General features: G+C 46.4%; 1 protein-coding gene across 1 annotated transcript in view; it reads left to right on the top strand.

Annotated features, from left to right (window-relative positions):
- mtus2b (microtubule associated tumor suppressor candidate 2b) overlaps positions 1-15,033 on the top strand; it is a 49,793-nt gene that overhangs the window by 21,426 nt on the left and 13,334 nt on the right. Inside the window, exons 4-6 of the mRNA XM_061216357.1 lie at positions 906-1,037; positions 5,533-5,631; positions 9,405-9,631. Coding sequence (XP_061072341.1) covers positions 906-1,037; positions 5,533-5,631; positions 9,405-9,631 — 458 coding nt within the window. The remainder of the gene's footprint in view (positions 1-905; positions 1,038-5,532; positions 5,632-9,404; positions 9,632-15,033) is intronic.

The raw sequence follows: 15,033 nt of genomic DNA, 5'->3' as shown, positions 1-15,033 counted from the left end.
TACATACAGATGCATACAGAGCTTTTTTTGCCCAATAAATGCAGCAGTTTAAATGTAAATCATTGAGTAACAAGAGAGTTACAATTAATATGCAAAGTCAGATGCCCGGGTCGCCTCTAATGAGCCGTTGGATGTAGATGATAATTGAAAAGACAGTTGTTTGAGGGGCGTGAGGCCAACCTGGAATTCTTCATCACGGAAAGCCAACAAGCTCTGGGAAGATTGAGTTGGTAATTATGACTCTGCCATAGCCGCCATTTATTATTAACTGACAAACCAAACGCAGAAATTACTCTCATTACCTTTGCTGCAATAACCCCGATCCCGTATAAGACGGATGCTCTGGTTAGTGTTGTCTTTATCTGTGTAAGTGAATACAAATTAAGGGGTGGTATTTACTGTGTGTTGCTTGAAGATTGCATCGTTTTGATATGTCAGTTAAGGGGTACTGCATTAAGTTAGATTTTTTTTTGGCTTGAGGTAAAGCATCCCAGACTCCGGTTACGTTCACATTTGAAGCATTTAAAACCCAGCCCTGCTGAAAAAAACAGCTCAAGCTACGGTTTGAAACAGCAGATAGCTGGTTGACCAGTTCAGACCAGCTCCATACTCAACATAGTTTGACCAGCTCAAGCTTGCTTTTACAGCTGGTAGCTGGTAATTTGGATAAAGCTGGTCATAGCTAGATTTTACACTAGTGAAATTGGAAAAACACTCAAGAATATACCTGAGAGTTTTCAACAAAACGCAAAATTAAAAACATGCAGTTGTACGAAACTTCTCGATGCCTCTTTTAACATTTGCCCATAATCTGCATTGGACTAACTGGTTAGAGTATGTCATGTCATTATATAACCTGGGTATGACCCGGGAGTGACCTGTATGCGTCTGTTATCTGTGCCCAGGTCCGAGCAGTGGCAGTGAGGATGTCCCCCTCCAAAAGGCCCCTGCCCCACCAAATGAAGGGCTCCGGGGCCCCAGCACCCCGGCCCCCTCCCGCCGCTCCCTGCTGCCCCCTCCCAGAGGGTCCCCTGTCGGTAAGTAGCCCCCAATCCCTCCACCATCCCAGAACCGACTCTACACACAGCTGATGTTTTTTCATGGTAAAAGTGCCATATTCTGCACCTTTTTAGTGTTTTAGTTTTGGTCCTGATATCCATGCGAAGATATCATGTGTGGTACCAAACACAATCTCCAACCAGATTTACTTTCTTTTTTTCTCCAGCGCCTCTCATGAGCTTTACCAAGAACAGGCTGTTTTAGTGACTGTGTCTTTGAGGCTCATTAATATCAATGAACCTTTGAAGGCGGGCTTATGCAAATGAGTGTATAGTTGTGACGTCATAAAATCACAGAAGTCCAAAAGGCTTGTTTAAATGGACAGCTTCTTAATACGGATTGTGTGGGTTTCTTTGGGGACTGTTATGTTCCTGTGTTCTGTCCTGTGTTAGTTTATTATTGTTTATTATAATAATAATAATAATAATAATAATAATAATAATACATTTTATTTGAAGTGGCGCCTTTCTGGACACTCAAGGTCACCTTACATTTGTGCAAAAATACAAAATAAACATGGTAAAAACATGATACAATATATCCAATTAAAAATAATTTACAATGAACGTACAGTTAATATCAAACAAACAGACAGCAGACAGAGATAGACACAACAACATGTAGAGGGAAGGAAGCAGTCAGGGGTATCCAAAGAGTAAACAGATGAGTTTTGAGAAGTTTTTTGAAAGATGACAGTGACTCTGTATGGCGGATGTGTATGGGTAGAGAGTTCCAGAGCCTGGGTGCTATAGAGCTGAATGCTTGAGCACCCATAGTAGAGAGTCGGGTGGTGGGGATAGACAGGAGGCCAGCTGAGGAGGAGCGGAGAGTGCGAGTTGGGGTGTAGTCGTGAAGAAGGTCAGAGAGATAGGGGGGTGCAAGGGTGTTCAAAGCCTTGTATGTGAGTAGGAGGATCTTGAAATCAATGCGCTGTTGAACTGGTAACCAGTGTAGCTGATTATGATTATTCTTGTAATTTATTATTTTTCATATTCATGTCTGGTGTTCTGTTTATATTCATTAGTCTTTGCACTTGTCTTCCCCTGTGATGTCTCAGTCTGAATGTTTACTAGCCCAGTCACTCCCCTGTCTGCATGCCCCACTCTTCGGGTGTGTACGGTAGTTCCGGGGTTCAACCTTCCTTCCAATCTTGCATTCCTTACTTCCTGCTTTCTCTCCATTTCATGTTGGTACATAGCACTAATATACTAATCCCAACTAACATAGAAGTTGTACAGTACTAATTATACTAATGTAGGGGTCCTCGCACGGGCTCCAAAATATGCAGGGGTCCTTGCACGGGGCTCCAAATTATGTAGGGTCCTCGCAAGGGCCGCCAAATAACGTAGGGATTTTACTCTCTACGAAACCGGGGCGCCCGTCAATGTTTGTAGCAGTATAACTGCAAAAAGTAATCAGTCTCATAAAATTACTGTTATCAGACATATCCAACCACAAATTTAGTATTTCAATTAATAATTAAAATAACCGATATTAATGATTGAACACACCGATAACCTGAAGGTTGGAAGTTCTTCGAAAGACTGCTTTAACTTGGCTCTCATGTCTGTGCGATTCCAAAACGGACACCGGGGTTTAATAAAATATATTTATTAAACAACGTACAAACACAGAACAGATAAACTAACGGGAATTAGTAGGGGAAGTTAGGGTGTGTGTGTAGCTAGGTAAGCTAGAGTTCTGGGTGTGTTAATGAGTGTCAGTGTTAGCTGTGAGAAGAGCGACTACTTGTGGAGTTCACTCTATATATGCGCGAAAGACGACGAATCAATTCACGTACATACACGGCTAACAGAATACATTCAAATGATAAGACAAAGCAAATATAGAAACACAGATTCAAAATAACAGTTAAGACTAAGCTAACACTGGCTATGCCTGCAAATGCTTGTTTAGTCTTACTGAGTCCATACGCATTGCTGGATCCAAAAGACGCGCTGTCCTTATAGGAGCCGCGATGGTGCTGTGAATGCGTGTCGGGGGGGGTCAAAGCTGGGGCATTCGTTGTTCGTTGGTTAGCTTTGCAGGAGTAAACTGATGTAGCGTTCCGCGTACACCAGTTTCCACTCGCTATAGGCCACGGAGTTACCGCGAGGTAACTAGGTGTGTCCGTAGGCCTGGTAGTGCGCCGTGCAGCATTCAGCCTCTGTCCGAGTCTCGGAGCAGATGAGCCGAAGCGAATGGCCAAAAAGGGTGCATCGAGGAAGGGAATGAAGAAAGGGAAGAGAAGAGACAGAAGCAGAAGAAAGATCCCAAGAACGTGTCCTGCTCTTATACGGGAAAGTTTATTGCTCCCGCCATTACGGGATTGGCTGAACCAAGCGAGACGTCATGCGGGGTGGACGTCGCGGAATTGTCGTTTCCCCATCGTTATTGTGCTATTACCCTTTCATGTGTCTCACCTGATGTTTATTTGTTAGACCGCCCTCACTCCCATGCCCCGCCTAGTTTGTCTCATTCCCCTGTATTTATACCTGTCCTTTTCAGTTGCACCTTGCTTGTCTTGTCCTGTTTTTGAGTCCTGAGCCCTTCATTCCTTCCCCCTTTTCTAGCCCCCTTATTCCCAAGCCTTGTTTCCCATGCCTTGTTTGTTTGCCCTTGCCGTGTTTCTGTTTGGATTTCCTGTGTTTGACCCCTGCCTGCTTTTTGGACTATTCTGTTGGATCAACCTATGTACTTTTGCCTGTGGACTGACCTCCCGGTTTTTTTAATCTTTTGCCTGATTTTTACTACTCTCTGTCTGCCCCTCCACCTGCTAGTAAACCTGTAATTTTCCACACCCCTGTGTCTGCTTCTGGTTCCTCTGTCCTCCCCGCCATGACAGGGACCTGTGCGTTTTGGTACTGTCACAGTGTTTTTATAGCACCTACAACTCATTTATAATCTACATCGCAAGGGAAGTGACATTTTCTACAATATGGGACCTTTAAAGCTATTAGCCTATTAGGAACTTGAGCTCAGTCATTTGTGGAAGATGGAGTAGCACGTACTTGAGCTGACTGCAGAGACCTGGACTTATTCCACTCAATTTAAAAGAGACCCCCAGGGATTCACCTGCCCATAATAGCACTGTAGCATAAGTAGTACTGTCACAAATTGCTGTCGTCATGGCAGACATGAAAACTTGCCATTCACAGAGAGAGAGAAAGAGAGAAAGAGAAAGGGGGAGAGAAAGCGGGGGAGGGGGAGAGAAAGAGAGCGAGAGAGAGAAAGAGAGAGAGAGAGTGAGCGAGTGAGAGAGAAAGAGAGAGGGAGAAGGGGGAGAGAGAGAGCGAGGGAGAGAGAAAGAGAGAGAGAATGGGGAGAGAGAGCGAGAGAGAAAGAGTGAGAGAGAGAAAGAGAGAGGGAGAAGGGGGGAGAGAGAGAGCGAGAGAGAGATAAAGAGAGAGAGAGAAGGGGGGAGCGAGAGAGAGAGAGAAAGAGAGAGAGAAGGTGGGGGAGAGAGAGAATGCAAAGCTGGCCGCTGTGACGCTCTTCCTCGTTATGTCCTGATGTACTGTGCAGCAGGCAGCCTGGCCTTGCAGGGAATGCTGGGTATTTGGGAGGCCTGGCGGCGGCTGAAACTCGAGCTCACGCTGCGCTTGGATAGGAACGCTCCTCCACAGGCTATCACACGCCCAGTGCATCATGGGACAGCAGGACAGGATCATTAGTTCCGGCGAATGAGAGAGAGAGCTCTTGTGGTTGTGTTTGTGTGAATGTGTGTGAGTGACTGTGTGACTGTGTGTGTGTGAGTGAGAGAGGTGTGTGTGTGTGAATGTGTGTGTGTGAGTGAGAGAGGTGTGTGTGTGTGTGTGTGAATGTGTGTGAGTGAGAGAGGTGTGTGTGTGTGAATGTGTGTGAGTGACTGTGTGTGTGTGAGTGAGGTGTGTGTGTGTGTGTGTGAATATGTGTGAGTGACTGTGTGTGTGAGAGTGAGAGAGGTGTGTGTGTGTGAATGTGTGTGAGTGACTGTGTGTGTGTGAGTGAGAGAGGTGTGTGTGTGTGAATGTGTGTGAGTGAGAGAGGTGTATGTGTGTGATTCCCCTCTGCACTCTGTGGAGCAGCAGGTTTGTAGATACACTCTGTAGTGGCTTTGTTTTCTTCAAATAGCTCTTTTATGTGGATGTGGTTAACAGATAAAACTACAGCTTCACAAACTGTGTCACTGGTAGTTTCCTGTTTATTATTTATTTATGTCTTTGTGCTCAGAGCTCTGGTTTCATTGCACTGGTATGGGCTGGGCAGCCCGCAGCTCCTACTGTGAGACTGCCTTTAATGCAGCCTGCTTCCACTTCAGCCAGTGCTCATTTACTCCTGGGAGCACCCACAATGCAGTGGGCCAGGGGGTGGGGGTGGGGGGTGCACTGTGTTTCTGCATTTTACTGGGTGACTTCACTCCATGCAAACAGTAGCTGTGTGATTGATTGATTGATTGATTGCATGTCATATGTTTCTTCTGTTGATTTACAGCCGCGAGGAAGGAGATCCAGAGAGACGCTGAACCTCCTCGGCCTGCATCCTCCTCCCCGAAGAGGTTCGCCATGGTCTCCCCCAAACCGCAGTCCCCTGGTGAGTGTCCTGAGCCCTGCTTCCCAGGGCCTGGTGCTCAGTGTGTCCCCTAAGGACATAGACTACACAAACTCCCGACCAGATCAGAAAAACGTCATAAAGGGAAACGCCTCCTTTACGTTACATTACATTACAGGCATTTAGCCGACACTCTTATCCAGAGCGACGTACAACCAAGTGCAGATCGATCACAGGGACAAGTGATAAGGACTCTAGAGGACAGTACGGTTCCGAGTCCTAGCATGACCACATAGATATATATAGATATAGATAAAAATAGATACAAACCTCTCACATCTGACAAATTCAAGCCGATTGCGTCTGATCTTTTGTTATGTTCGGAGCTCGTAAACCAGTCGGATGGCCTGGAACGGTATCTCACGCCTAGCGAGTAGTGACGATAAGACCTTTTTTCTTACAATTTTGGTCTCGATTTCATCCTGGTCCCGAGAGTCTCTGCCTCCACCACATGACCTGACAAGCCATTCCACACAGGGACCGCTCTCTGTGTGATAAAAAATACTCCCTAATGTCTGTGCAGAATTTATCCTTTGCTTTTTCAAAAAGAGGACAACCACAAACCTCAGTGTGACTCTAGGCAATAGGCTGGCCTTCACTGGTAGTGCAGAGTTGTGGACCTGAGGTGATAAACACTCTATTACCGTGCTATGTCCTCTCAGGCACTGAGGAGTCCGGACGCACAGCTTGTGTTGCTGTGTACTATTAACCATAATTGATCGATTAAAGCAGTTTATTACACATATTACTCACACCAGCTGGTCTTCCAGGCGTGAGCTGGCTGCTGGTTTTCTAAGGTGAAAATAAAAACCCAAAAACCCAGTGCTATTCATTCCATATGCCAGCCAGACCCTTCCCCAGAACCCTTGCCTTCACTCTCAGAAATAAAGGTTCTCTCTGCCCCAATGCTGCTCTCTGCTCTCTGCCCCAGCACTGCTCTCTGCTCTCTGCCCCAGCACTGCTCTCTGCTCTCTGCCCCAGCACTGCTCTCTGCTCTCTGCCCCAGCACTGCTCTCTGCCCCAGTGCTGCTCTCTGTCCCAGCGCTCGGCTCTCAGAGAGGTATCGATCGTCAGCCAGCCCTGGCCCGCACTGCTGCCTGTGATGTAACAGCAGTATATCCCTGTCGCCCGGGCGTTGGTGAATGGCTGTCTTTACCGCGGCGGGCAGGCTCTGTGTTTATGGCCCTGCTGCTCGCCAGCTCCTGTTATAGACACTCTTCCCTAAATCTCTGTGGATAAACTGGCAAAACAAGCTCATGATGAGGTGATGTGATAAATCCTACTGGAGCTCACACATTCCTCTCCTGCCAGTCCTGCCTCTCCGTCCTCCAATCACTCTCCTCCTCCGGGTCCCTCCCCACTCCCAATAGCTCCTCCTCCCTCCCCTGGCTCCTCCCCCTCTCCTCATTGCCTGAGGCTCAGCCAGCAGCCGTTGTCATGGAGACGTTCTGGCCTGACTGCTCACCTCTGCATGCTGGATTATACAGTATAAAAAATATAGACACAGAGGCGTACAGCCTCTTCATTGTGTGCAAGGACTTGTGAAGCCAATGTGATGTATTGTTATTTGTTGGTTATTTATGCATGAAGGGGAATGTAGACATGTACACCTGGTATCCCCAGACCTTTACTCATTACACACACACACACACACACACACACACGCACATGCATGCACACACACACACACACACGCATGCGCACAAACACGCACACACACTACACATACACACACACAGACATACACACAACACACAAACACTGCACATACACACACTACACATACACACATGCACATGCATGCGCACACGAACACACACACTACACATACACACACATACACATGCATACACACACACAGACACTACACATACAGGCACATGCCCAAACATGCTCACACACATACACTCACACTCACACCCACTACAAATACACACATGCACATGCATGCACAAACACACACACACTCTTCTTTCTTTCGCTCCCTCCATCTCACTCTTTCTCTCTTGCTCAATTCCTCTCTCTCTGTGTCTCTCACTCACACACACATACTCTGAGACACACGCACATACGCTATTTCTCAGGTGTTGCAGGGCAGGTTGAGCTGTAAAATGCAGCACTTATTGCTCTGTCTCACTGCTAATGGGCTTTCAGGAGTGGGGTCAATAAGGGCAGCCCATCTGGGCGTAGAACAACGTCATCAAAGCCCTGCATCCCTGCCTCCAGCCATTTCAGAGGATAGTCAAAGGAGAGAAATAATAACACAGAGTGAGAGGAGAGAAAATATGTGGCATATCGCTGCATTGTGTCATCTATTCCAGTATAACCCAGCTGAATACCAATGAGAGCTAGAGACAGGCTGGTCGAATGTCCTGCACGCCAGTTCATGTTTAATGCTTGTTCCTGCAATATGGAAAACGTGTCTTCTCTTCCCTGCTGTCTGAGCTAATTGAGACTGTCATTTGCCTGAGTGGGGCTTCTCAGAAATGGGGATGAGACTAAACAGGAATGAGACTCGTCCATTAATGCTACACTCGGTATGCTTATTACACACCAAGCATGCTCTCTCCATATCTGACAGGGGTGAAGTCTAGTGCACCCTGTCCCCGACCCAACCTAAATAAACGACCGCTGCTCACCTGAATCATCACAAAATGGCGTGGGGGTTATTTTCAGTCTAACCCTAACCACAGACACTTAGAATAAAGAAATAAATCCAAGTCAATTTATGGGATCTCAGACTCACATCCTGAGGGGCCGCAGTGTCGGTTGTTGATTGGCTAAAGGATCTGCACACCTTGGTTCCAAGGCTTACTGTACATTGGCTGTTAATTGAAAGTAAATCTCAAAACCTAGCAGACAGTGGTGCCCCAGGGCTGGAGTTTGAGACCCCTAGTGTAACCCATACTCAGTTATCCAGCTCTGAAAACCAGGGACAGATATAATGGGTTCTTTCTTCTCACAGTTTTGGCCTTTAATCACATTTTTTCTTCAGCTAATTTTCCTGCTCTCCTTCATCTTAGACTCACTGTTACACTGCCACAGGCACATGCAGAGAAGCCATGTGCCCTTTTGATTCGTTGAAAAAATTCCTTTTGGTATATGTACATATATGCTGTACAAAAGTGGTTGTGGTAAAGCAGTTCTTCTAGGTTGGTGTGGCCTTTTCTCACTCACATGCCCCTCAAAAGGTCTCTGCTGAGTCGTGCACTACCAGCCCCTCTCTCCTCTCTCCTTCAGACTGTGGTTGGAGTGAAAGAGGCGCCTCGGTTATGAGTATCTCACAGCCGTTACAGCTTCAGAGACGGGGTGAATGATCTGACAGTCCGGAGTCTGGACGAGAAAATTGTCAGAGTGGTTGAAAGCAAAGCTTTCAGAAAATTATAACTGTTACCCATCACACGTCATGGCTGCTTCTCTATCTCTCATCTCTTTCTTTCCCATTCTCCATGTCACACAAAAAATGTTCTGCCTTGTTTTGGAGGGGGCAGCCTACAGTCTCGTGGCTAAGGTGCTTGACTGGGACCCGGAAGGTTGGTGGTCCAAGTCCCGGTGTAGCCACAATACAGTCAGTGCAGCTGTTGGGCCCTTGAGCAAGGCCCTTAACCCCACATTGCTCCAGGGGGAATTGCCCCCTGCTTAGTCTAATCAATTGTAAGTCATTTTGGATAAAAGTGTCAGCTAAATGACTGTTCTGTAATGTAAGATGGCTGCCTGGCTTTGTCCCTGTGTGACCCGTCTCTCTCTCCCCTCAGTGCACACGCGGCAGAAGCCGGCGGCCGCAGGAGTGGTGGTACGGGGCGGGGCAGGGGGGTCCCCCCGGCGGGATGGGGGGTCGGATTCGGAGCGGCTCCAGGTGCAGAGGCTGAGGGAGAGGTGTGAGGACCAGGCCAGGCAGCTCCAGAGCCTGCAGGCCGAGCTGAGGAAAGCCACCCTGGGCCTGGAGGTCTTCGCCATCACCACCCAGCACTTCTGCTACAAGGTACGAGAGCACCAATCAGAGTCATTATTACTGCCAATCTACCAATCACCACGCAGGACTTCTGCCACAAGGTAGAGCATGGCCCGCCCCCTACCACAGCCACAGCTGACAGTCCTGTGGAGTGTATTCACCAGTTAAATCACAGCTCTGTGTGCTTCAGAGAACATTCTGGATCTTCACGTGGAGAAGTAGGGCACTGTCGGAGCAGGGGGGTATGGAGGGGTCACACTGTTAACGGCTGAATCCATTTATCAGGAGCTGACAGGCAAACAGCAGCATACTCTCCCATCAGAACAGCTGCGGCTCTGTAGCGTAGCACAGGGCTGTTTCTGGAGCTGTCCGCACTGCAACAAGATGCTCCGCACGATTTAACACCCTGTAAGGTGGACACCCGGGTGTAAAATCCCACTATACCAGCTTGACATTACCAGCTACCAACTGCTTCAAAACATTGCGTGAGCATGGTCAAACCATGTTGAGTATAGGGCTAGTCTGGACTGGTCAGCCAGCTAACAGCTGTTTCAAAACCTAGCTTGAGCCGTTGTCTTCACCAGGGCACGGACTGGTGAAAATGTGGAACACATCTCGATGCTCCCCCAGTAGATATGAGTGCAGTACTGCATGGAGAGATGTTTCAGACGGCCAGGAGATGGATAATGCTGAATCTGGCAACCCGATCTATTTCAGTGAAGGCTGGTGAGCTTATACACACAGCCAGCAATCACACTGTCAGACACTTCCGTTCTCTCAACCTCATTTCATTCGCTTTGCTTCATTAAAAACTGAACGATTTATTCACTGAAAATCCCATACCGGTTGGTCCTAACCTTCCTTTCTCAGCAGAGTCTTGTGTATCTTTGCTTAAATTCATTCCCCTGCTGAAACGGAAATGGCTTAATCTAGGTTTTTGAAAAAACGATAGCTGGTCGACCAGTTCAGGCCAGCTCCCAGCTTCACATGGTTTAACTGGTTGATCATTCATACCAGCTCAAGTTACTTTATGTTTTGAACCAGCTGGTAGCTGGTTGACCAGCTTGACAGCTGGTAGGTGGTTGAACCCCCAAATATCGAGCTCATTAAAAATAAAATAAAACCCAGTGGGAAGATCCCTGCTGAAAAAAAACAGCTCAAACTATGTTTTTAACAATTCATACCAGCTCAGACCAGCTTATGACCATTGAGAACTGAGCTGGTCACGCTAGCATAGCTGATTTTACAGTCGGAATTTACACAATTGGAGTGTGACCTCTCATTTAAAACATGTACCAGGATGTGAATAAAAAACCTAATCTACCACACGCGTCACTATCAATAGAGCAGGAATCACCTTCTACGCAGTGTGGGTTTCTCAGCTAATTGGCCTTCTTGCTACTGCAGCGAAACCGGCTGATTGTGCCGATCTATTTATAGGTGCGATTTTAGCCACTTTTCCCCGAATCCAAAAAGCAGGAAATTTGGGAGCATTCGCGTTGTGGGAACGGGATTGAAGCCGGTTAAGCCAGCCAAGATTTGAACTTTTAGCCGTCTGGGACTCGCTCAGGTCTTTAGTAGGTATGATTCCCTGATGTTCTATCCACCCTTAGGGATATACCCACATGTGTTTGAGTACAGCTCTATCAGAACTTACTCAGATGTCCCTATTCAGATGTGTCTGACAGCAGTGCGTTTTTTTACGAGGCCGGGCCGTGCCTGTCTGTCATTATCAGTGACAGCTGAGTGAACACAGCCGCTGGTTTTTAAAGGAGGTAATGTCGTCTTGTCTGACGTTTCCACTGTGTGGATATTTAAATGCGGGTTTAGCATCGTTCGTCTTCTTTTAGATTTATTGGATGAAAGATTGATTGAACGATTGAATGGAGTAGGTAAACAGAATTTGGTGCATATTGAATCAGTCTTTTTCTCTGTTGGGGAAGATGTGAAAGGGAGGGGGAGGGGAGGATGGGGTCCTTTTAACAGAAGATTTTGGAACGAGCTCCCTCTAATGTTTACCAATGGGAAATTCAGTCTGTCTAACCTCTGTATGTAAGGAGGTTTTTGGTGTATAATGGCGTCAAAAAAAATAATAATAATAAAAATAAATAAAAAAGACACGCATCAAGCTTTGTCTGTACAAATAAGTAATGTGTAAATACATTTTTAGATGTATTTGTCTAAAACTAATTACAAGGATAAGTGCAAAATATGTATTTATAATCAGAATGCATGCAGAAATATCATAAGATAGTGTAGTGCCAGTTCGTAATTACCAACAAGCCATTATCAATAAGTGTGGCTAACCCTCAATGCAAACTCCTGTATTGTTATTTATTTATTAGATTTTAATGTGAAAGACGAAAGGAGGGAGGGGAGGTATGCTGACTTTAACAAGCCTTGAGAAGTCAACATGGCCACTCCTAATTCCAGCAAAATCAGAGACACAGAGATTAAATATGGAATCATGCAATCGCACTGTCGCCATCTCTACAGAAGGAAATTATCTCTCAATGCTGCCTGTCCTCGTATTCGAGTTCTAGCCGGAAAGTTTAGAATGGAGCTCGATCTCGATATATTTTTTATTTTTTATGTCAGCTGGTAAATGTTGTCACTACGTGCACAACGCGTTTAATGGCAGTCACAATATTGAAACATGTTTACAGCAGCTGTGCTCGTTAACTACTTTCAGTAAACCCCCCGCTAACGAAGCAACGTGCGTCTTTTCTCAGCACTTTTCTCCCGAGTGCATCTCATTTAGCAGATAGTATCAGTAACTACATTGTACCAGTAGAGGGCATACGTGTCTAAATAACTAAGTTTTGGACCGTTTCATTATTTAATTAATTCGCAATGCAGAGAAATGTATTCACTGTTGCTTAATAAGCTATTTTTTATTCCAGTAATAGAACTGACACACATTTGAAACAGAATTCACGTGCTTTATGCATATTAAAAAAGACCATAAAATATCGCAATTAAGATCAATATAAGAATAAAGAACAAGTTCAGCACCAAGAGTAAAACAAATGGTTGAACATGTAGAAGAAATTAAATAAGGTGACAAAATAACTTAAAGCGTGAGTAAAAAAATGCATGTAAAATGTCTATTTTATGACAGTAGCTCGAGCCAGTAGCATTGATATAGATTAGAGTCTTAATAAAACGGCAGTCTATAAAAGTGTTTTTAGAAGTGATTTAAAGGACATGGTTATGTCATTAACGTCCCTAGTTTGTATGAAGAGATGTTTGCTCTCTCCAGAATTCACATATTGTTGATTTTGCTGTCATTGGTTAGCATCCAATTAGAACCTCTGACCTATCAGCTCAGAGGTTCAGATCTGTGAGTTGTCTCTTTTGTCTCTCTTAAAGGGCAGCACACACACATATACACACACACACACACACACACAGGTACACACAAACAAACACACACACACATGCACACGCACATGCACACACATGCACAAACACACATTCTTGCACACACATACACATGCAGGCACACACAGGTATACACACGCAAGTACACACTCACATACGCACTCCTCTCTCACTCACACACACACACATACACATACACACACATATATGTGCACACACACACACATACACATGCAGGTACACACACACATGCATGCACCTCTCTCACTCGCACTCACACACACATACGCACACACCTACATATATGCACACACACATACACACGCAGACGCACACACACAGGTTTGTACTCTGGTTCCAACTCCTGGTATTTTTTATGATCTAAACAGCCAAAATGATGCCCCATAGAGCCAGAGACCTGTTCACATTAATGCCACATTCCTGTGCTGTGCACGCAGTTCCCTTTCACACTGTAGATAATTATATATATTTGATATATGCCTCCATAGGTTAGAGGGTACTATTAACGTTTACAGCTGAATATTTAATAGAGTATTTTATGATCTGTAGCGTGCTCATGGGTGTAATAGTGCTTCAACCTGTGGTTTGAACCTGAAACCTCTTGAGCTGCAGGCCTGGTTGCGTTAGCCGCGACGCTACAGGCAGCCTGGCATTTTCTGCTCGAGTGCTGTCCGTCCCTGCTCTCTCACTGCGGCTCCGATAGCGGGAGATTATGAGCTAATGAATCACGTTACTGGCACTGCCAGCACAATACGCTAGACTTCTGTTTCCCGTGGAGACGGGGTCCTCCCCAAAAAACAGGCAGAATGCTTTTTATCGATTGTTACTGTGTGTAGCAGGACCAGCAACTGGAACCTTGGTGAAAGGATGGGCTGTCAGTAACCTGTATGGGGAGATATGGCCACTGTGAGGAGGGATGGGAGAGGGGGAGAGTCACTAAAAAATGAAAATGAAAACGGGGAACAGCCCAGCCCTCCTGGTTTGGGGTCTTTCCTCTGCGTTTGGGTCAGTTTTCTGTATTGGGGTCGGTCCCCTGTGTTAGGGTCGGTCCCCTGGGTTGGGGTCAGTACACTGTATTGGGGTCTCTCCCCTGTGTTTGGGTCAGTCCCCTGTGGGGATTATAGCAGAACATTGTGATGAGGTCACAGCTACTGGTGTGGAGGAGAGGAGGGTATCAGGCTAGACTGATGGCTTTTATTTTACATTGTAGAGGGAGGCTTTCTCTCTCTCTCTCTCTCTCTCTCTCTCTCTCTAATGTGCCCTTTGAAGAAGCAATTGAGAGGACAAAGGGCATGTGTGTGTACGTGTGTGTGTGTGCATGCATGTGTGCGTGTGTGGGAAGGGCAGGACATGCTGGTAACACACTGCTCCATATTGATCAGTTCCCTCCTCCCTCTCTCTCTCTCTCTGCCTTTTGGATGGCATGGAATAACACCGTGTGTGTGTGTGTGTGTGTGTGTGTGTGCGTGCACGCGTGCGTGTGCATGCGTGCGTGCGTGCATGTGTAATGAGGGAGGATGAGAGCTGAGGTTGGTAGAAATCATTTTAGCAGGGAGGCAAACAAGATGCACCACCTCAAGAGTTGAGACTGTTGAGGGTGGAGAGGGGAATTCCCTCTCTCTCTCTCTCTCTCCCTCTCTCGCTCTCTCTGCCCTCTCTCTCTCCCTCTCCTTCCCTCCTTCCCCTCTCTCTCTCCCTCCATCCTTCCCCCCTCTCTCCCTCTCTCTCTCCCTGTCCCTCCATATATCAGAGAGGGAGAGAGATACAGAGACATATCTCTATTTATTCTTATTCTTCCCCTCCTCCCCTCTATTGTCTGTCATGTATGTCTTTCTCTCTTTTATCTCTCTCCCTCCCTCTATCTCTGTACTCATTTCCTTTTTTTTGGTGGGTGGGGGGGTTGCACACCCCCTCTCCCTCCTTAGCCTGGCTCAGTCCTCAGCCTCTGGACCAATGAGAAAGGAGCGCATCCTGCAGCCCCGGCCAATGAGAGAGGGCCACTCCCTGGGTGCCGGGTCCTGCGGATC

This window comes from Conger conger, chromosome 13 (genome assembly GCF_963514075.1).
Source record: "Conger conger chromosome 13, fConCon1.1, whole genome shotgun sequence".
Lineage (NCBI taxonomy): Eukaryota > Metazoa > Chordata > Actinopteri > Anguilliformes > Congridae > Conger > Conger conger.
The sequence above is the reverse complement of the archived record's forward strand: the minus strand, read 5'-3'. Positions and strand labels throughout refer to the sequence as shown.